This window comes from Helianthus annuus, chromosome 11 (genome assembly GCF_002127325.2).
Source record: "Helianthus annuus cultivar XRQ/B chromosome 11, HanXRQr2.0-SUNRISE, whole genome shotgun sequence".
NCBI lineage: Eukaryota > Viridiplantae > Streptophyta > Magnoliopsida > Asterales > Asteraceae > Helianthus > Helianthus annuus.
In genome coordinates this window covers 40,954,041-40,977,884 of record NC_035443.2, presented here as the reverse complement: position 1 = coordinate 40,977,884, position 23,844 = coordinate 40,954,041, and the positions used below count along the sequence as shown (strand labels likewise).

Here is a 23,844-nt window from a genome sequence, read left to right as displayed (position 1 = left end):
TCCGTTCTTCCCTTACACCTTAATACGTGAACGCACATCCCCTTCCCATTACATATGCTTTAAGAAGTATATGTAAACATAAAACATTTGAGAGTTATCAAACTCACAAAAGCTACCACTAGTTTCTTTCTTGTATTTGGTAACAAATTGTCATTGGAATGCTATTTTCCTATCTTTACTTTCTAAACTGTAGAGCTACAACTAATAGCATCAATGAAAATAATAATTAAATGAAAAGCAAAATATAATACTTTGTATGAACCAGTTTTTCTTATGATGATTTGAATTTGGACAATTTTGAGGTCGGGGGTCTTGTCCTTTACCCATGAGTGGAGGATTTTCATGTGTAATTTCCTATAAGAAAGAGGGGCAAAACTGACAATTCACTAACCATGATAAATAATATCAGCAATAAAGAAATGAAAGAAAATAATGAGAGATGTAGGGTACATTTCAAAATAGGACAGCTTTGTAGAGTACCAAAACACCTCCCTCTCTCTCTCTTCCTTTTTCTCCATCTTTCTCTCTCACACATATACACACAAACACGCATATTCATAGATTGGAAGGTGAATCAGTGGTGTTCATTGTTTAAAATTTACTTCTTTTTCTAGAGAGAAGAAGAACCCGATGCCTCTTTTTGATGTGTGAGTGGGTGGTGCTGTGCTTCTGCTGTTCATACCCTAATCTTGTGCCCAAATTTGTGTTCATCATCATCTTGTATAAAAATCTTATCTTTTTTATACCCTTTATATTCTCTCTCATTTTCCCAACTTACCCAGAAACACAAGTTCATAAAGATAAGGTTTGCTTCATAATTTATTGATTTTTATTTTCTTGATCATTAGGGTTCTGTGTGTGAATCTTTGCTTCTTGTGGGTGTTTTCTTGCTCAAACTTCAATTTTTTTTCAGCCATTTTTTTGTGTAGATGGGTTCAAGATCTTCAGGATTTGTTTTTGATTGTGGGTATGTGTGATAACTTCAATCTTTAATTTTCTTGACCATGAAAGGAAAAAAAATGATTTTTAATGCTTTGAAGTTGTAAAGAGTGAAAGATTAAAAGATTGAAGCTTTTGTGTTTGTTATTTTATGATCATTTCATCTTGATTCTGGGGTTTAATTTTTTCTTTTGTAATTAGGGTATAATCAGTTTTTCAATCATCTAAACATAAACCCAACTCAAATTGGGGTTTTTTCTTTTATCTTTTTAGTTTTTTATTTTGAGATTTTTATGTGGTCATGCTCTACTACTGTTCACTAACTAGACCCAAAGATCTGACTTTAAATTTGGTTTTTATTTTTTCTTAATTAATCCTCTTTCCTATAATTAGATCTTAGTATAGGGATCTTGACCCTTGTGTGCATAATCACATGATTTTCTTGATTTCAAACTTGTCAAATTTTCTTGAACAAAAAGTTCAATGCTTTGAAACCCATCTTGATTCAAGGTTTGAAATTTGTGTTTCTTCTGTTGTGGGATGACTTTAATATTGGTAAATGATGTTTGTGAAGCTTTTGTTCTTACATTTCTGACTTGATTTCTTTGAGATATTTAAGTTACAACCCACATAAAATAACACTTGTTGAAGTTGCTTTTCATATCCATAACTTCAATCTTTGCTTGTGGGTCTTGTACTATGCCAACTAATTTGGTTCTTTTCTTGTTCAAATGGATTCTTTAAAAAGAAAGTTGTTATTTTGATGCTTCAAAGATCACATAAAATATGGTCTTCTTTTGCAGGTTCTATGATCAAACTTGAGTTTAATTATCTGATGATCATCTCTCACCACCAGGCATGCTTTCAAGCAGATAAGTGTGGGGCTTTGGTTTTGAAATTCTAGAGAGAGAAAGTTAGAGAGAGAAAGGTACTACTAGTGTCTTGTTTATATATGCTGAAGGGGGCAGTTGTTGCTGTGAAGAAGAGTTCTTGTGACTGTTTATACAACAGTACAAGAAAACATAAGATTATCAGCAGCAGATGATATCCATTGATGATCATGCAGCATCAGATCATAATCAACAACAAAAGCCTCATGATCTCAAGGTTTCTGATATAGATCTGAAGTCTACAGATGCTGCTCTTGATGACACCAGCAACCCTCTGCCAAATTTTTCTATAAGGTAGTGAAAATTAAGATACCCACTGTCATGATTCTTAATACCTCCACTTTCATGGCTCAAGTTATTAAAGATTTGATTTTTTTTAATGGGTCAGATCCGATTTTATGCCCCATATATCCCCAGTGTTTGCAGGCCCTCTTGACCAGTGGGTACTAACTACTTGGCCCAGATTTCATGAAAAGATCATATTTTCTCCAGCTTGGCCTTTATCTTTGATTTTATTTCTTATCAATATGAGCCTTTTTTTATGTTTTATGTTTTATCTTTTTACCCTATAAGTATTGGTTTCTTGTTAGATTTCTTTATTTTAATCATAATTATTGTTGTTGATTACTGTTCTGGATTCATGGATTTTGCTTCTTGTTGGCATGTGATATTGATGTTTTATATTTCAACAATATGTGGCTATGGTTGGATAAAGGTTTCATCTTTTTGAGGCTGAAGTTTGGTTTAAATGTTTAATTTATCTTGTAGGGATTATGTTTTCGGTTTGAGGAGCAAAGATATTGCCGGTAACTGGCCTTTTTCATCGAAAAGTTTGCAACTTTGCTTGAAACATGGAGTCAAGAACTTGTTGCCACCTTTCGAGTCTCTTGACAGTTTAAGAAATAACTCGTCGTTGACGCGATGCGGTCTTGAAAATCGTTCGCCTGATGAAGAACTTGTAACCAGTTTTGATGGGAAACCCGCAAATGATTTAATCAAACCAAACAAAAAGATAGCAAGTACGATTCCAAGCGGTTCAAAAGAAGAGAAAGGACAATCGGGTCAAACAAGGTCGAAGGAGAAAGAGAAACCACCTGCTTCTTCTCAAAAAGCCAGAAATGTTTCTGTTAACATAATTACTAAAAAGAGTAGATTGGTTGTGAAAGTGAATTCGGGTGTCGAACACGTGACCCCAAACTCTGAAACCATGGCGTCTAAAGTTTGTCCGGTTTGCAAGATTTTTTCCTCGTCTTCAAACACGACCCTAAACGCTCACATTGACCAGTGTTTGACCGGGGAGGGGACTATGAAATGGACTGAAAATCCCAAAGTTATAGTCAAACATAAAGTCAAACCTCGGAAGATGAGGTTGATGCCAGATATATACAAAACAGCTCCACATTGTACAGTTGAGGAACTCGATAGAAGAAACGGTACAAGTTGGGCTACAAATTCGAGTTTTCCCGCTCAGGAATCCCAATTTCAAGGCGAAGAAGAAGAAGAAGACGAAGAAGAGAAAGAAGAGCCTCGGTTGACTAAAGTCAACCATGAGGCTGCTGATAATGAAGGTGATGTTTATATTGACACCAACGGCACCAAAGTTCGGATCTTATCGGTCCCGAAAATCAGTGCGTCTGGTAATCTTGAAGGTCGAAAGATACAGAAGGGAGTAAAAGGAAGTAAACTGATGATGGGCAAGAAAAATAAAAATAATCTTATTAAGAAGAAACATCACAAAAAGTATCTGAAACTTACCCCTAATACAAAAAAATTATGCCCACCAAAGCCTAAGGTATGTTTTTGTTGGATCTTTATTGTATGCAATGATTTTGTAAGATATATTTGATGATTTTTTTTTATATTTAGGTTGTTTATGATCCGGCAAAAAGTGGTCAGCGAGAAGACGTTGTTATGGCCGAAAATTGCAGCAAAGATGAACGGGGTAAGGAGATTACGAAAGTGGCTGATTCGGTTATTTCACGGCCACCATGGGCATGCTCAAAGCGATCCGGTCTTTCTATAAAATTCAGTGACAAGAACCGAAAGGTGGAACCAAAACGTCATAAAACAAAAGTTTTGGTTGTTGAAAATAGTGATAAAACTTTTTCGGGGAGTGATCTGTCTTCTTCGCAAAGTAGGAAGAAAACGATAAGTTCGTTATCGTTGGTTAAGAAGCCTCTTAACACAAGGGTTGAGTTCAGAAAGGAAGCTACTCGTATGCATCATAACGATGATGAGGATGATGATGGTGATGGTGATTCGGAATCTGATGATGATAGCGATGATGAGGATTATGATTGTCAGGGTACTCTTGATGCTGCTAATAGATCAAAGAGCGGCAAGCTTTCGTCTTTAAGCCGGAATTTGTCATTCCCAGCCTCGAAATTCAGTCTCAAAAGAAAATTTTCTTCCGTTGAGAAATCTCGTGTCAAATCTGTTGACGGGCCATCTCAAGATTCTTCAAAAGAACAATCTAGAATGGAAGAACACGCGTCTATTAATAAGAAACAAGAAACAAGATCTATTACTTCGAAAGGTTCAAATGAAGAATCTTCTGTGGGGATTCAAACGGTTAACGGGAATGAATCAGAATGCGTTAAAAACGGGACGTTATTGTCAATTCGGCCCCCGAGTTTTATGGGTTTGAGCTCCTCTTTTGATCCTGAGTTTTCAAACCAGGAGTGCATTGAGTTGTATCAAGATCAAATATGTTCAACTAACCGCGCTCCAAACGATGTTGACCAACAAGAAAATTACTTCCAAGAAGTTGACCCGATACCGATTCCCGGGCCTCCTGGGTCGTTCTTGCCCGCGAGCCCAGGTGGCGAAATGGTTTCTGAAGAACCAGTTCAAGAAACTAGGGTTCATTCAAGTGAAAATCAGCGTCATCATGATACAATCGATCGAGATTCCATGTCGAATTCTCCGGTTTCAACAGTCTCTAATTCAAGATCTAGTTGCGGAAAAGATGAGATGTATACAAAGCCGTATTTCAATGGCGACACAGGAGTTACGGAAACGGTTCAATCTCACAGTAGTTTCAAGAATGATCAGCCTTGTTGCTGCTCGAGAAAGGAGGCTGTGTTAAACTATCAAGATTCGTATATTGTAAGGAAACAGCCGACTGAATCAAAGAACTTCAATTACCCAAACTCATCAGCCGTTGATTCCACCGCTAGTCCTTCGAAACCCGTTCTCAGGTTAATGGGGAAAAACTTAACCGTGGTTAAGACAGACGATGATGATTTCAGACCTCCGCAATCAAGTCAACGACCTGTGATCTTCAGTCAATATCAAAATGGGTTCGAGTCTCAACATCTCAACATCCATCCAACAAGAAGTCATGTTGACTTCAGGCCTGTTCATCATGGTTTCACCACACCTGTGGATTATTACGGTAACCGCGGTCCTTACCTGGAGCCCTCAAGGGCCCACTACGTTCATAACGATCCTCAAACAGTAGGCGCGGGGAATGTTTATAATCTTCCCTCAAGCTCCAGGCCCGTTAAGGAGATTGTCATCGTCGATGATTCCCTTGAAAACGAAGATGATATTACTATGCGAAATAGATTTCTGAAAGATCCATCGTACGCAGCGTACCCGTCATACGTTGGTGGTGGTTCGTCGTTGTTTTCGGATAATGGAAATGTTTCTGGCAAGTGGAATATAGGAGCTTCAACAACATACAATCCTCCTAGCTATCCTTGATGGATTGGATTGATGCTTGCTTACTATACAGATGAGTTTTTCAATCGATATCTTTTTAAAGATTTGGTTTTTATTTAATCTCTCAGTTTTAGAGTTTTAAGAAACTTTTTCTGAGGCTTCTGTAAACTCCTACCGGAATAATAAGCCTTCTCTCTTTAACTATAATCACTATTTTATGTGTTTCTTCTTGAAATCTTGCCTTAAAATCAAGAAACCAAAAAGATATACCATTTTTAACATATTGTTGATGGGAAAAACATGCAATCCATGCATGCATACATCCATACATAGATGATAGTATATATATGTATGTATGTATATATGATGTGTGTATAATGTAATGTATTTGAAGTGACATGATGTGCATGAAATATAGCCATCTTAACATCATTAGGTAAGTTGAATCCAGCACTAGCTATGTGTGAAAAAGTGAAAGAAAGTAAATACTGTCGTCACTTGCCTATGAATAAACATTTGGACCACCATGATATGTCATTCTTTATGGTACTTCAATGGCAGTTGGGAAGTGTGTGAGAGAGAGAGATAAGAATTTAAGATATATAACATATCCTCCATATACATATATATAAAAGCATGAATATAGTTGAAGTAAAACAATATGATTATTAATGTTGTTCAAGTGCTAGCTTGTATGATGATGATTATTGTTATTGTTTTGATTTTTATAACGTTGGAAGAAGATAGGAAAGGACCCCACATGAAATAACATATAATGTAGTAGAGTGTAGACGACATCGTTTATGGGTTTGATGGGAACGTGTATGGTGGTGTTTGCATGGTGAAAGGGGGACACTTTTATTTATTTCAAATGACTAAAAAGGGCTTGATGCTTGTGGGCCCATCCTCCACATTCTTCCATCAGCTCCTCCCAACCCAAATATTATTGAATAAATACTTAATAATAATACACCGTCCATCGTCCTATCAACTTTTATACCCATCCAGGGTAATCTTTATTATTACTTTTGGAGAATATTACATTTTTTTACAAGGCTAGTTAAGATATGTTTGGTTAAAGGCTAAAATTAACCCATAACGCAATGTAAACCATCGGTGAACGGTTGGTTTTAGACTAGCAACAAAGTTCGTTCGCAATGGAATAGTTTAGAATTTGTCATTCTTGATGTTGTTCGCATTTTTATTAAGAAAAAGTGTATACATCATCTTTGTACAATATTAACACAAGAGTTGTTACTTTTGGACCAACAAACAAATTGTAACTACACACATGATAGTGCTTATATATTTTGAATACCACAACATAATCCGATTCAATACTTCACACAATATATACACAACATCACCATCATAATACTCAGTAAATCTCACTAATAGCAAAGCAAAGGTAGGATATGAGGGTAAGATGTAGACAATCTTACATCTACCCCGTAGGAATAGAGAGACTGCTTCCAGTGAGACCTCCGGCTCGATAGTAGTTTTGCATCAAGCCTTGGACATAAGGCACACAACACTCAACAATCGGGACAAAGACCGATTAGTGCATATACTCTTTTGTCTTTCAGCTATCAACGTCACCACATGATGCATGATTAACTGTCCTCAGCTTTTAACGTTATTTTCACGAAATTAGTAAAATAACGTTAAAATTAGTGCAATTTCACTTTTGCCTCCCGATGGCCTACACACATATACATTATATGCGCATACCACAAACGGAGCGTACACAATATATACATAGATAATTACCAATTCTTCTTGTGTTATTATACTTTTAAGTAGTGCAGTACCTCGGTCACAATGGTTTTCTATCTTTGATTCCTTCAAATAAGTTCCACCCTATCAAGGGTTCGAACCTGGTGTGTGTGTGTGGGGGGGGGGGGGGTTGCGGATTTCATCAGGTTTCCGCGCATCAGGGGGCAGACTGTTTGACAACTTCTGAATGGTTAAGTGCTGAACCAGTAAGTAAGAGGTATGAACCATTAATAGTTAGTATGATGCTTAACCGTTCAGAGGCAAATGTCTGACCAATCAGATAAGAGGTCTTAACCATTCAGACTTAGTATAATGCTTAGGGGAGGGTTACGGATTTCATCAGGTTTCCGCGCATCAGGGGGCAGACTGTTTGACAACTTCTGAATGGTTAAGTGCTGAACCAATAAGAGGTATGAACCATTAATAGTTAGTATGATGCTTAACCGTTCAGAGGCAAATGTCTGACCAATCAGATAAGAGGTCTTAACCATTCAGACTTAGTATAATGCTTAACCATTCCGAGGCAAATGTTTGAACCATTCAGACATCTGCTCGCGAAACAAACAGTCTAAACAATTAAGTGCTAAACCCATAAGAGGTCTGAACCATTAAGAACCACGTTAAGAGCTAAACAAACAACCCCTAAGATTAATACAACGATGTGTTTTCCACCTAATTCTACCATTTTTATTTTTTATGTTAATTCAACAAAACAATTATTTTCAATCTAATTCTTGCCAATTGAATAAAATTTATCTATGGTTCATGAAACCAACAATTTTAAACCACTCCTGAACACGGTTTCTCACTAAAACTCACAAAATGTAGCCATATCTCATATCAATATTGGATTTCAATTCATCGATCTAACCACTGACACATCCTCCAAAACCTATTTTTAAATCTACACCTTTTATCCACCACCATGACCACTTTATTAGAATCAATACATATACATGAAAGGGAAAGATTTAACCTTGGTTTAATGGTTCCCACACATCGTGAATACTCCTTAATGATGTTTAAAGCCTACAACTTATATCAATTTGAAGCATAACTTTATTTTCTTTGGGACTACTTGTATGAAAATATTTCTCTACAAGTCTGGCATATCTAAATGAGAACGCTAAATATCGTGAGAACCGTCAGAACGAATAAAAAACCATGAGAACTTGGTCAAAAACAATTCCAATTCAAAATTTCTTTTTACACTTATCATTATTACCCGAATACAATGTTAAGAAACTAAATTTACACGTTTAAATTTACGTGAATTCGTAAGTAAAGAAAATTGGGGAATTGGCTTGTAATAATTCCACCGAGACCTTATTGGCCATTAATAATCCCACCTCAGAATATTTCCCCCACCAGTCCCACCTTTCACCTATTTTTCCTACAATGGTCCCCCGTTAAAAAAACTTAACGGAGTTAAGTTTTTTTCCAAATTACAAACAGATTTTTTAGGGCTTTTGATCAAAACGATGATATGAGTCCATTGATGTAAAACTTACTTCGAAATGGTGCTCTAAGTGACTTGATTTTGGTTAATTGGAAATTTAAACACCCGAATTGAAGCGTCGTATTCATCATTTGGAGCACCGTTTCGAGGCAAGTTTTACATCAATGGACTCGTATCATCGTTCTAATCAAAAGCCTTAAAAAATCTATTTGTAATTTGGAAAAAAGCTTAACTCTGTTAAGTTTTTTTAACGGGGGACCATTGTAGGAAAAATAGGTGAAAGGTGGGACTGGTGGGGGGAATATTCTGAGGTGGGATTATTAATAGCCAATAAGGTCTAGGTGGGATTATTACATGCCAATTTCCCAAGAAAATTTACACATGTGTAAAAAAATTAATAAGAGTGATTTTAAGAGGAGAAATGAATTATTTGATGTTGTAAATTTTTTTTATGTTGTATTTTAATTTCAATGAGGGTTGTATTAAAAAAAATGGTTTTGATTGGTGTTCTCATTCATTCTCACGGTTTTCGCAATATTTAGCATTCTCAAGATAACCCCCCCATATAGTATAACTCTCAAGAATAATACTAAAATTACAAAACAGAAAGAAATCTATTAAAAATTCCATTTCTTCATATTTCAGTATTATATTTTAAACTAGATTTTAACCATGCTCGTCTTACGGCGAGCTAAGCCAAGACATTCTATAAACTATGTCAGATATAAAATGGTTAAAAAATGGCAATAAATTGAGTATAAACTATGATAAATGAGCAATGCCAACTAAACCAAAATATTTCCTAAAGTTTTATCTATTAGTCAACCATCTATTCGAAGAGTATATTTTGTATTTATTGTATTATTATTCGTGTATATCCTCTGATTGATACATTCCTACTTTAGCCTATAGTTAGTTAGGGTATCTTCTGTATATATAGGTGCTTTATGTTTTGAATGAGACACACAGAAAGTATTCGATCCCTTTTCATGGTATCAGAGCATTGCGTGCTCTGAACCCTAACTAACTCTCCGATTCCTTGTGAGGCTACGGTCTCACCTTCTTTCTTCCAGTTTTTTTCACTGTTACCTTCCCCTTTTGTCTGCACTATGGGCGACAAAGGAGAAAACTCCAACAAACCTGCACTTGCTGCCCTTCATCCGGTTTACACCGTGAACAATATTCAACACAAAGTCCGTGTGTTGGATGGCACCAAGGTTACTTACTCACATTGAGTAAAGTTATTTCAGTTGAATGCCCGTGGCTACAAGGTTCTCGACCACATCGATGGAACCAAGCCACCGGCAAAAGAAGATCCAAACTACGAGTCATGGATGGAGATAGACGCAATCGTGGTCCAGTGGATCTACGGATCCCTGTCGGATGAGATCCTTGTTCGCGTTCTTGAACATGAGTCCACTACGCTTGAAGCATGGACTCGGATCAAAAACATTTTTTTGAACAACAAAGGATCCCGGGCTGCGGCTTTGGAACATGTTTTCACAAACCTCAATCTAAAATCCATGCCTTCCCTCCAAGCATACTGTCAGAAGCTAAAGGAAATTGTTGGGCAAATGTCAGATGTTGAAAGCCCGGTAAGTGAAAACCGTTTGGTTATCCAGCTTGTTCGCAGACTCCCTCCGGAGTATGACACCGTGGCCGCCCAACTCAACCAGTCACTCCCCTCGTGGGAGGTGGCTGTTAACCTATTAGATCTGGAAGAGTGCCGTCAGTCGGCTCGGGAAACCCCACCCATTGTTGCTGCTGCCATTGAACCACCCCCACCCGCTCCTGCCAATGACCAACAGCCTCCGCGTCGGGACACCAGAAGGCGTGGGCCATCCAGATTCTCCAACCAGCAGCGCCGCCACAGCGGGCCCAGGCCCAATCGCAACAATCCTTCTCAGTCTCCATCACAGGCCCAAGGTAACACCAACTCTAGCCGTAATGGACCCTGGAATGCTCCTAACAACTATGGGCCCACTCCCTGGTGGGCCAACTCCTATGGGCCGCTTACAGGCTGGGCTCCACCACCGTGTCCATACCCAACCCAAGCAGGTTGGGCCACTCCTTGGCAACAAGGCCCATGGCAGCCCAATAGCAAATCTAACACCAACCGGGCCTCATCCTCTCGTGCTCCACCACAGGCCCACTTAACAGACTTCGACCCTCTCCAGCCTACTGATATTGGTGAGGCGTTTCAAGCTTTGGCTGTCGACTCGGATGATCTGGAATGGCATATGGATACCGGAGCTTCCAATCACCTAAGTGCAGATCCAGGTATATGTTCCAACTCTCCTAATGTTAATTCCATTAAATCCATACTTGTCGGTAATGGTCACAAAATGCCAATACTTGGATCGGGAAACATCAATTTCCCTCATTCCCAACATAACCTTCGCCTTAACAATGTCCTTTATGCTCCGAAAGTTATCAAAAACCTTATCTCTGTTAAACAATTTACACGTGATAATCTTGTGTCTGTGGAATTTGACCCCTTTGGATTTTATGTGAAAGACTTCAAGACTCGGAGGATATTGACCCGTCACAATAGTGATGACAGCCACCTCTACCCTGTCACCGTCCCCGCTACTGTTCCCGCACCATCCATTTTTGCTGCTACTGCTCACGACTCATGGCATGATCGACTAGGCCACCCGGGAGTTTCAATTGTTGATTTCGTTGCTTCAAATAAATTTATTTCATGTAATAAAACTAGTCGAATGTTTTGCAATTCTTGTCAACTCGCCAAGCATAAACGCTTGCCTTTTGCTTTATCTAATTCCACTACTGTTTTACCTTTTGATATTGTGCACTGCGATTTGTGGACGTCACCAATTGTGTCAAATAGTGGTTATAAATATTACATGATCAAAATTGATGACTATACAAACTATACATGGCTCTTTCCTCTTAGATACAAATCTGAAACCGTGACAAAATTTATAAAATTCTACACCTACATCAAAACCCAATTTCATTTGCCCATAAAATGCTTCCAATGTGACAACGGTGGCGAATTTGATAATCAGCAATTTAAAAATTTTACCTCCACAAACGGTATTCAGTTTCGTTTTTTGTGTCCACATACCTCACAACAAAATGGCAAATCCGAACGTATGATCCGCCGTATCAATGAAATCATGCTATCCATTCTTACTCACGCATCCGTCCCAAGCACATATTGGGTCGAAGCCGCGCATACGGCAGTATATCTCCATAATATTTTTCCCACTAAAATCCTAAACCAACACACTCCTACCGCCGCTTTGTATTTACGACACCCAACATACGATCACCTACGGGTGTGCATGCTTTCCAAATCACTCATCAACTCGTCCACATAAGCTCTCCCTTCGTTCTTCTTTATGCGTTTTTCTTGGGTATCCCGCTGATTACCGGGGGTATAGATGCTTAAACATCCAAACTGGGAAAACTTTCTTTTCCCGCCATGTAACTTTTGATGAGACCAGCTTCCCCTTCTCTCAAACTCATCCCATCTCTGATTATTCTCCTCTTGAACAAGACCTGTCCACAACTATTTTCACCCATCCCAACACATTCCACTCTACAACACCTAAGTCAAACCCCACTGTTCCTATTAACTCTACCAACCCGATACTCACCACTCCTCTCAACCAAACCCCTCATACAAACGCACCTCAACACATCGATCCTCAAACTACTTCGGCACAATCCTCTCCGCCGACCCAACCCACTTCGTCGGCCCAACCCACCTCGCCGACCCACTTCACTTCCGCTCCCCATTTATCTCCACTACCTCCGCCACCGACCCACCACATGACAACTCGTCTCAAAGCCGGTATAACCAAACCGAAACACCCTATCAACCTTCACACCGACACCCAACCCACCATCTCCCCTATTCCTAAATCAGACCTCACCGCCCTTACCGATCCAAATTGGCGACAGGCTATGAATGATGAGTATAGGGCCTTAATGGAAAATAACACATGGGAGTTAGTTCCCCAACCGAATGATGCGCACATCATCCGTTGTATGTGGCTTTATCGACACAAATTTCATGCAAATGGTTCTCTACAAAGGTATAAAGCTTGCCTTGTAGTTAACGGAAAATCGCAACAGGTTGGCATTGATTGTTTTGATACCTTCAGTCCGGTAGTAAAACCCACAACCATTCGGACCGTCCTTAGCATTGCCGTTTCACGAAATTGGCCCATTCACCAACTAGACGTCAAGAATGCTTTTCTAAACGGGGACTTGAATGAAACGGTTTATATGTTCCAACCACCCGGGTTTGTGGACAAACAACATCTGTCTTTTGTTTGTCGGTTACGAAAATCTTTGTACGGTCTGAAACAAGCCCCGCGAGCTTGGTATCACAGGTTTGCCACTTTCTTTACGCGATGCGGTTTTCATAGTACCTCATGTGACACATCTCTGTTCGTCTACCGCAAAGGATCACGCTTGGCATACTTATTACTGTACGTTGATGATATTATACTAACAGCTTCTGATGACAGTTCATGATATAATTACTTCTCTGTCAACAGAATTTGCCATGACAGACTTGGGCAACCTACATCATTTCTTGGGCATTCAAGTAACGAGGACTCAAGATGGCTTACTTCTGTGCCAAGGCTCTTATGTTCGAGATATACTTGTGCGCGCAAACATGTCAACGTGCAAGCCATGTAACACCCCATGCGACACAGACTCAAAACTAAGTGCTAATATAGGTGCTCCAATGTCCGACGATACACTTTACAGAAGCCTGGCCGGGGCATTACAGTATCTAACTTTTATTCGGCCCGACATCTCATACGCAGTTCAACAAGTGTGTTTATTCATGCACGCACCCCGCGAACCCCATTTTCAATATCTCAAGCGGATTCTCCGATATTTAAAAGGGACTGCCGATCATGCTCTTCATATTAAACCCTCCAAGTCGTTTAATCTAACAGCATATTCAGATGCGGACTGGGGGGGCTGCACAGACTCGAGGCGTTCTACTTCCGGTTATTGCGTTTTTATGGGAGATAGTCTGGTATCTTGGTCCTCAAAACGTCTAAACACTGTATCTCGCTCGAGTGCCGAAGCTGAATACAGAGGTGTCGCAAACGCAGCAGCTGAAATGAGTTGGCTTCGTAATCTACTACTTGAACTACACATACTAACACATGAAGCCACCATCATATTTTGTGACAACGTTTCTGCCGTGTATTTGTGACAACGTTTCTGCCGTGTATTTATCTGGTAATCCGGTTCAGCATCAACGAACAAAACACGTAGAGATTGACATCCATTTTGTTCGAGAACGAGTTCGTATTGGCGACATTAGAGTTTTACATATTCCAGCCGATTACCAGTATGCAGACATTTTCACCAAGGGTCTCCCTAAGCAGTTATTCAACAGATTTAAGTCCAATCTGTGCATTCGTAACACTTCCGCTACGACTAAGGGGGCCTATTAGTCAACCATCTATTCGAAGAGTATATTTTGTATTTATTGTATTATTATTCGTGTATATCCTCTGATTGATACATTCCTACTTTAGCCTATAGTTAGTTAGGGTATCTTCTGTATATATAGGTGCTTTATGTTTTGAATGAGACACACAGAAAGTATTCGATCCCTTTTCATTATCTTGTTTTATATATTCTATATTTCTTTTGCAATAGTCTGAAAATGCTTCAAATATGTAATCCTATACATAATGTTGACGTCATTAATATATAATTACCCGCACATTGCAATGGCAATATTGCACGTGTATGTTTTCAATATGAGTCGGTTTTGAAAATGGAAACGTAGGTAAAAAATATGTCGAAGAGGTATATTCAAATTTTGAGAAAACGTTTTCTATGTAACGCTCGGTTTAGAATAAAATTTAAACTTTGTGGCCAAACTTCATAGTATAAAAGTTTAATTTATATTGTAAGTTTGTTGAAAGTTTATGAGCTATATTGTAATTATTGAAAATTATAAAAAATTAAGAGTATACTGCAATTTTACCCCCTGAGGTTAGGGTTCATTGGCACCCTTAAGGAAATAATTGCAATTTTACCCCCCACTGTTTGAGGTTATGTCGCAACATTACCCCCTAAACTCAAATTTGTTGACTGGTCAATAAAAGCATGGGAGAGTCAAAGGGTAAATAGGTAATTTCACGTTAATTATTACCTTATATATTATAATAACCCTTAAACTCACCATAATCTCACAATCTTACCCCCTAAGCTTCTTCACTTCCACTCCTTCTTCCATCCATCCACCTCCGGCGATCCATCCACCACCGGCGATCCATCCACCACCTGCTTCCACCTCCACCACCAGCTTCCAACTCCACCACTGGCTTCCACCTCCACCACCGGCTGCCAACTAACCATGAGTGAATCGGAGAACCCCATCCTTCCACCTCCACCTCCGGCGACCACAATGGCGACCACACCTCCGGCGATGCACATGATTTCCGGCGACAACAACCGATCCTCCTGTTGGTCTCTGCTGTCAGGTATAAACCGATCTTTGTGAACAAGTTAAAAACAGGGGGTTATTGAAACATCCATCTTTATGTGTTTGTAGTGGACATGAGGATTCGGTGGTCAGTCCGATTGATTATGGTCTCCGTGGTGGTGAAAATGCGGGGCCGCCCTTTCCTGCACTTCCAGATTCCCCCGCAGCAGGAAATGGTTGTGTAGTTGACTGTTAATGTGGGTTATATATTAGGATCTTTTGGGTTAATATGTAGTGTAGTTGACTGTTAATGTGGGTTATATATTAGGATCTTTTGGTATGCTTGATTGTACAGGTTATATTTGGGTATATGAAGATTGACTGTTAATGTGTAGTTAATGTTTGATGCTTGATAGGTTATATTTGGTATGCTTAACAGTTGAACTCTATTTATATATTTTGGTATGCTTGATCATAGAACATGTTATGTTTGATCATAGAACAGATTGACTGTTAATGTGGGTTAATGTGGGTTATATTTGACTGTTAAGTGGCTGCTGTTTGGTTTGATCGTAGAACAGAACAAATTGACTGTTAAGTTGCTGCTATTTGGTTTGATCATAGAACAGAACAGATTGCTGTTAAGCATTGACTGTTTGGTTGGATCATAGAACAGAACAGATTGACTGTTAAGCATTGACTGTTAAGCATTAAAACTGGCATGTTAAGTTGCTTCTGATATAGATTCCAGTTTTAATGGTTGAGACCTTGTTAAGCATTAAAACTTGCATGGTAAGTTGCTTCTGTTAGTTGCTGCTGTTTGGTTTGATGATAGAACAGAACCTTTAGCAATGGTTTTAATGCTTCTGATATAGCAATGGTTCTGATGCATTTGCATTACAGAAGTCCTTTAACATGCCAGTTTTAATGCTTCTGATATAGCAATGGTTCAACCTTGCATTAAGGTACCATGGAACCTTTGTTTTCAACATGCCAGTTTTATGCTAGTTTTAAGAATTCTAACATGAAGTAAGAATTATGTTACAACCATGAAGTAAGAATTCTGTTACACCCTTTGCATTCCAACCATGAATTCAATCTTTGCATTCCAAATGCTCTGGTTCAAAGTAAGAATTGTGTTACAACCTTTAAATGAATTTGAATTGAATCAGTCAACATATTTGATGCCAGGGTGTTTATAAGGGTGGTGGAATCGAATATGGATGGTGGCGGGAAAGGTTTTGGAAGTTGCAGGGGGTAATTTTTCTTCGAAACACAAAGTATAGGGGGGTAATAAGAAAGGGCATTTTAGTAATTTACCCCAAGTCAACAGATCAGCCAACATATTTGATGCCAGGGGGTAAACATGCGACATAACAGCAAACATTGGGGGGTAAAATAGTCAATTCCCCCAAGTCAACAGACCAGTCAACAAAATTGAAGCCGGGGGGGTAAAATTGCGGCATAACCTCAAACAGTGGGGTGTAAAATTGCAATTATTTCCTTAAAGGGGGTAAGGGTGCCAATGACCCCTAACCTCAGGGGATAAAATTGCAGTTTACTAAAAAATTAATAAAAGTTGAGCTTTGCGGCCAAACTTCAAATATCAAGAGTAAGCTGCAATTTTATATCTTGTGGTTTGTAGGTGGGATCAACTGTACACTCAATTTTGAAAATCAATCAACTTTACACCCTAATTTTTCCAAAATCCATAAATGTTCATCCCTCCGCAATCTTATCCATAGGCATTTTTGTAATCTTACCCATATTTATAAAGTAAACTTCAGTTGTACACCCTATGCTTTACATACGCTGATACATTTACTTTTACTCCCTATTTTCTTAGATTCAGCTAAGAAACCTATCCTCGCTACTCATCGGCGACACACCTCCGCCGTTAACCCCATCGTCAATTCCACCACCCACGGCGGCACTACCGCCACCTGAGGCGTTGCAAAACGGATCGATCTCCAACTAAATCAGGTATCAATAACTCTCCATCTAATCTCTACAGCATTTTGATGAAACCACATTGTTCTTAACTGAATTTCAAATGCAGGTCCATTATCAGAATCTAGAAGTAGTGATGTTTATGTGCCAAGGGATAAAGCTTTTTCTGAAGTGAAAAACATGACTTTCAATATCAAGACTGTATACTCAGTGTTAATTTGCCACCCATTGAAAGTGATGGGTTTCTTAAGAACATTCTACCTAGACTTTTGAAGTCTATAGAAGATGCACAGAATAACCTCTTGCTGTTTGAGACTCCTGAAATGATTGACGGTAATATCTTGCTTTTGAACACTACATTTTGACTTTTTTTGGTCAGATTTTTCCTTTGTTAATTTGCAGGAGATAAGTTTGGTTGGATTAGGGATGAAGAATTTTGTAGATAAACCCTTGCTGGTCTTAATCCTTTGAGCATAACTTTGGTGGTGCCGCTGTGGGCGGTGGAGTTGACGGTGGGGTTAACGGTGGAGGTGTGTCGCCGGTGAGTAGCAAGGATAGGTTTCTTAGCTGAATTTAAGAAAACGGGGTGTAAAACTGCAGTGGGGTTAACCACAGGGTGTAAACGTGCAATTTTACTCTAATATTTTTATTATCAGGGGAAAAATGACTTTTCACATACAAAGGGGTGTATTTTGTAAACGTCGGAGTGTAAAATTGATTGATTTTCAAAATAGGGTGTAAAGTTGATCTCGTCTGCAGACCACAGGGTGTTAAATTGCAGTTTGCTGAAGTGTAAAAGTTAAATGCAAATTTGTTGGTAGTTTAGGGGCTACTTAGCAATTATCAAAATTAAAAAATTGTGGATTCACTTTAAAAGTTTGTCGAGTTAGTATTGGTGGATCGTGAATTAACTAATAATCTGTTTGATTAAGATTGCAAATTGATTTGATTAACAACAAAAGTCTTTCGGTTAATTAATCAATTATGCCGATTTGATAGTAAGATAAAAGAACTGTTTCAAGTGTCAAAGACAACTATTTAAGGCCACATTATACACACACACGATTCACAAGCTAAGATTACTTATGTTCTAATTTTTTAAAATAGTTATAAAGATAAGAAGAGATAAACTCAGCTAGGGAAAAGATCAAATATGAAGTTAATTTTCGCTAGGAAGGATAGGAAGCCATAGGATTATGACATGTGGCAAATTTTAAAATAAAGAGAAAGGGTATTTTAGTCAATCCAACTCCTTCTTCTTCCTTTTTCAAAACCCAGTTAATTCAAAAACCCACCATTATCAAAACCCACCATCTTCAACTATTTCTTCACTTTCTATCTCAATAATCACTACATTATAGTGTGATTTTCATCACCAATCAATGATTCAGAACCCGATCAACGTGTTCTTCAGCTTTTTTTGAAGAAAACCCAGTTTAATTTCATAAAAAAATCTCGTTTTTTCTGGTGATTTTGGAGATAATCACTCGATTCGTTCGATTCAAGCGTTGATAAGTGTTTCTATCATTCAAATTTTGTCAATTGATGAAGAAATCGGCTTTGATCCATGTAAGAAATTCTTTAATTTCATTTTCATGATCTGGGTTTTTGATTTAGTCATTGCGTTTTACGATCTTTGCGGGAGTCCGGGGGCGGCAGCCCCCGGTAGCGGGGTCCCAGGGGCGGCAGCCCCTGGCGGGGTCCAAGGGGCAGAGCCCCTGGCTGGGGTTGAGCTAAAAACGCATCAGAAAAATTAATTTTCCATAAATTGGCTCATTTAGGTAAAACACATTTTTTAGGTGTTTTCAGTCCATTGCGTTTTAGAATGAGTCATTTTTAAGTGTTTTCTGGCCATTGCGTTTTACATATAAGACATTTCTTTGTGTTTTTGGTGCATTGCGTTTTAGGTAGAACACATTTTTATGTGTTTTCTGGCCATTGCGTTTTACAAATAAGACATTTCTGTGTGTTTTCTGGCCATTGCGTTTTACAAATAAGTCATTTCTTTGTGTTTTTGGTGCATTGCGTTTTAGGTAGAACACATTTTTATGTTTTCTGGCCATTGTGTTTTACAAATAAGACATTTCTGTGTGTTTTCTGGCCATGCGTTTTACAAATAAGTCATTTCTTTGTGTTTTTGGTGCATTGCATTTTAGGTAGAACACATTTTTATGTGTTTTCTGGCCATTGCGTTTTACAAATAAGACATTTCTGTGTGTTTTCTGGCCATTGCGTTTTACAAATAAGTCATTTCTTTGTGTTTTTTGTGCATTGCGTTTTAGAAAAATGTCATTTTTTAGGTTTTTTTTTTCATTGCGTTTTACGTAACTGGTGGTTTTTCTATTGCGTTTTACGCAACTGGGTTTTAAATTTTTTTTTTAAATATAGCAATAGTATACTCGTTTTAAAGATAAAAAACGCTCGTTTTTTTGGTGCAATTTTTATAAAAAAATAATGTCGTATGAAAGAGTTATTAACGTTTAAAAAAGGGGGGGGGGGAAATTGGAGGAGAGAGAAACTATTGGCTTGGATTGACTAGAATGCCCTTGAACAAACTCACACGCCTCTTTTATTCATTTCAATTTCCCTGATTTAATCTTAGCCCTTAATTAACTTAATGGATGGTCAAGATCACTTCCTATCCTTCCTAGCCAAATAAACTTCCTATTGTATCTCCACCCAAGTCAGCTAAACATAATCTTATGGGTCTTCCCTTGATTCAGTTAGAAAATGTATTTATGACCTAAATGAACAAATTTTGGTAATTGATTTACATCATCAAATTGTAAAATATACTAGTATATTTTTATCATCAAATTCTGATCAAATCCTTACCATTGATTTACACTTGTGTATTGATAATCAAGGCATAGGATTAGTTCACACAGTTCACTATCAAGTGGGTTTTTTCACAAATGAATCTAACCCTATATATGTATACTAGTAGGATGCCCGCGCGATGTGGCAGGAACGACACTTTGGATTACGGCACTTGTTTCTGATAGTTTTCTTATTCGTATAATATTTATGATAATATTGTGGTGGATGTATGTCATTAGTGTTACACATATGTAAAGTTTTGTTTTTTTATAAAAAGTAATAATCGAAAGACAAAAAATATTGTTTTTTTATAAAAATTAATAATCAAAAGACAAAATAAAAGATAAGTTGTTACAATTGTAATGTATGTTTATTTTATTGCTTAAATTATAAAGTATAATTTTATTCTTTAAAGTTCATAACTTTTTTTAAATATCAACATTGTACTCATCCAATAAACATTAACTTTAAAATTTTCGCTTTTATAAAAATAAAAAATAGTATTTGACTCGTAAGTACGTTTTAGAGCTTTAACTTAAATTGTTAAATTTCAGTTTTTTACAGTTATAAAAAATTTATATTTTTATAAATTTCAAGAACAGTTTTTATAAAAAATAGGATGTTAAGAGTTTATATCTTTATTAACTTTATATCATACTAAGTTCAGATTTTTAGTTCCTAACTAATGAACATTCAAATTGTGAATGATCTTTGCCCGTTATGTATGGAGTACGCCGAGACTTTAGACCACTTATTCACCGCTTCCCGATGTGCTCAGGAGATATGGACTAAGATTTCCAGCTGGACTAATCTGCCTCATGTCATGGCCTTCTCTGTTAGTGACATTTTGAAATTCCACGAAAGGATTAATGGCTCTCAAACTTTGTCTCTACGGTTCAATCGGTTATGCTTCTTACGTGTTGGGCCATGTGGAAGCATAGAAACAACATCATTTTCAACGGCAAAAAGCTGAACATTCAAGGCATCATGGATGAAGTGAAGGTTCTGGGTTTTTTTTTTATGGCTGAATAGTAGAGTTAAAGGTTTAAACCTCAAGGAAGATCAATGGGATAGTTTCAATATCATGTAATTTGTTTTGTTTGTTGTTGTTTTTCTAGCTTCTCGCTAGTTTTGGTTTGGAATGAAATTTACCTTTCAAAAAAAAAACTAATCTTATCTATATGAGTTTACTTTTAACTTATAATCCCTAAAAATATGCAACACAATCTACTATGTATCTAGTCAAGTTGGTAAAGAATTCTTTTGAAACTGACTAATATTATCTAGAACAATATAGTTAAACTTATAATTCCTAAAAATTTGCAACACAATTTAATATTTATCTAGTAAAGATTGTAAATTTCTGGAGTATTTTATTTATATTACTTGTTACAAAAAAACGTTTGTAAAAGAATTTTTTTTATAAAAACAAAATGTTTTATTTATAAATAAAGTAAAAAATTGTTTTACACATGTGAAGTTTCATTTTTTTTAAAAGATGATAATCTAATGACAAAAAATAAAAGATAAGTTGTTATACTTGTAAAGTAAGTTTATTTTGTTGGTTAAATGATAAAGTTTATAATTTTATTCTTTAAAGTTCATAATTTTTGTTTTTATAAAAATAAAAAATAGTAGTTGACTCGTAAGTACGTTTTACACCTTTAACTTTAATTGTTAAATTTTGTTTTTATATATATAAAAAAATTATATTTTTATAAACTTTTAAAAACAATTTTTGTAAAAAAATAGGATGTTAAGAGTTTATATCTTTATTAACTTTATATAATAGTAAGTTCAGTTTTTTTGTTTAGCTTTAAAGTTTATTACTTTATTATTTTTTAATTAAGAAATACAAATTATTATATTAATATTCAAGAATAACTGCAATATTTTATAGTTTTAGCTTGACAATATCTAACTGCAATATCTATTTATTGCAACTTTAGGATATTAACTTATATAAGTTTAGTTAACTTGTAAATTTACGATACTAACCTTATTTTAAACTTTATTGATATGGACAATAACTGCATTATATTAACACCAAAAATAAAGTTCAAATATAAAATAAACTTTATTCATACGTCTAGATTAAACATAACAGTTGAAAATGAAAAAAAAAACATAAACACTCTTGATAGAATTCATATTAGACTACATGAAATATGTTCCGCTTCCGAATTGACACTCGAGGTATTTTTAATCGGGTTTTTTGGTTTGTGCTTGAATCGGCAGTATCTTCTAATTCCTCTTTTTTGTCATTGTCCTCAGAATCGTCTAAATTAATAACCTCACTCCATTTCCAATCAGAGAGTCTCTTGGATCTCTTCCTTTGAGTCTCAAACTTTTGATCCTTAAAAAGGACAAAAATTGAATACAAAAGTTAAAAAGATTAAATAAACCTTAAAATTACATCTTCACTAAATTCATGTTAAAGAGTACACTTGTATGGACTAAACATTGCACAATAAGAAATAGTATCAACACTTTTATCACCATCATCCTGTAATAAAACACACATATAATGACATAACGAGCATGCTAATATGAAAAATATATGCAAAAATAATACTTAAAAACCAGCAAAATCAATACCTTAGAAGCTTGTTCGACAAATGGGTTGTTTAAATTGGCATGTTCATTATGCAACTGAATCTGAAAAATCAAACAAGTTAATATTCACATAAAAGTAAATAAAAGAAAACAATTATTCACTGTTGCGATATAACAGAACTGACCTTAGAATTTTGAATCTCGCATGCTTGGTTTTTGCAACATTGAATTCAGCACTGGATCCATTTTTTAACTTTGTTTAGCAATAGATATAGGGGTGTCCTGCTATGTATTTATAGTAGTAACTATAGAAGTGGATTAGGGTTTAATTTTAGATTTGACACCCCTTTATTTAGGAAGTTTGTTGTAGTTAGTTCTAAGTTTTTATAAGATATATCTAAGTATAGATATTAGGCAGTTTTAATAAAATAAAATGTGACACATAATATCTTCATTTTATGTTACTGTACTTTTTTTTCTTTTTGTTTTTGTTTGCATAGATGGAGCCTATTTTTGTAGATTAGGCGCATTAGATCACAAGTATTAATTACTTGTATATTAAAGCATTATCGACTTGTACCTTTTAATCTGTGCGTCGATATTGAACAAGACAACTACCGAAACGTTGACAAAAATGTGTAGGTCGTCATGCTATCTTTGGATTTTTTTAAACAGTATAGTTTATCAGATATATCAAGAATACGTAAAAAAATTATAAGTTTGTGGTGGATGGGTGAATTGTAACTAATTATCTATAATTTTGTTAAAACCTTAGGGATTTAAGTGTAATAAGTTTAGGGGCTAAAAAATAAATAGAGTTTAAAAGACTAAACTACCCTTATTTTAGGGGTCTTTCTATAAATAAAGTGGGAGAAAAGTTCTTATTTTTTGGGTATCTTAAAATACCGCTCCCTCATGCATTATAATATAGTATAGATATATAGTGGAGAGTTTAAATGAGAAGAAACTAAAAATTAAGAATAAAAAGAATAAAGGATACAAAGGTAATTTGAACAAATCATTTAATGGGTCTATTATTTATTTTTGTTATTCAAATTAATGAACTCTAATCATTTAATGAGCGTATCTTATAAAAGAGTTGTGCATCTTACACAATGAAAACAATCCTGCACACGATCTTACATTTTCATCGTTTCCTACACCATTAAAACAATATTTTGGTGTAGGATACATAATGTGTAGGACTTAAACACTTTTAAATAATTTTGTGACTCATAATAAAATATGTTATAACAACCCTAAAACAAACTGACACCCTTAAAATATTTTCGACACCCTAAATATTTAAAATATCCCAAAATGTCATAAAATACACCCTATACGCGAAA

The 23,844-nt window shown here is 36.4% G+C and overlaps 1 protein-coding gene across 3 annotated transcripts; it reads left to right on the top strand.

Moving 5' to 3' along the window:
• Positions 1-436: 436 nt before the first annotated feature.
• LOC110921299 lies at positions 437-5,721 on the top strand. Of its 3 annotated transcripts, none has more exons than XM_022165590.2 (4): positions 437-805; positions 1,743-2,123; positions 2,598-3,621; positions 3,696-5,721. In XM_022165590.2, exons 2-4 carry the CDS (start codon positions 1,981-1,983, stop codon positions 5,535-5,537), a joined length of 3,009 nt encoding a protein of 1,002 aa, XP_022021282.1. In that variant the 5' UTR covers positions 437-805; positions 1,743-1,980; the 3' UTR covers positions 5,538-5,721. The 3 variants fall into 3 exon arrangements, with proteins under 3 accessions (XP_022021282.1, XP_022021284.1, XP_022021283.1); XM_022165592.2 differs by having other exon boundaries at positions 450-647; XM_022165591.2 differs by lacking the exon at positions 437-805 and adding an exon at positions 832-967.
• Positions 5,722-23,844: the final 18,123 nt, after the last annotated feature.

Excerpts from the sequence above, each read along its gene's own strand:
- LOC110921299 (XM_022165590.2), top strand. The coding sequence starts at position 1,981 with ATGATATCCATTGATGATCATGCAGCATCAGATCATAATCAACAACAA. Across the intron at positions 2,124-2,597 it reads CTGCCAAATTTTTCTATAAG|GGATTATGTTTTCGGTTTGA; the intron begins GTAGTGAAAATT and ends TTTATCTTGTAG. Across the intron at positions 3,622-3,695 it reads TATGCCCACCAAAGCCTAAG|GTTGTTTATGATCCGGCAAA; the intron begins GTATGTTTTTGT and ends TTTTATATTTAG.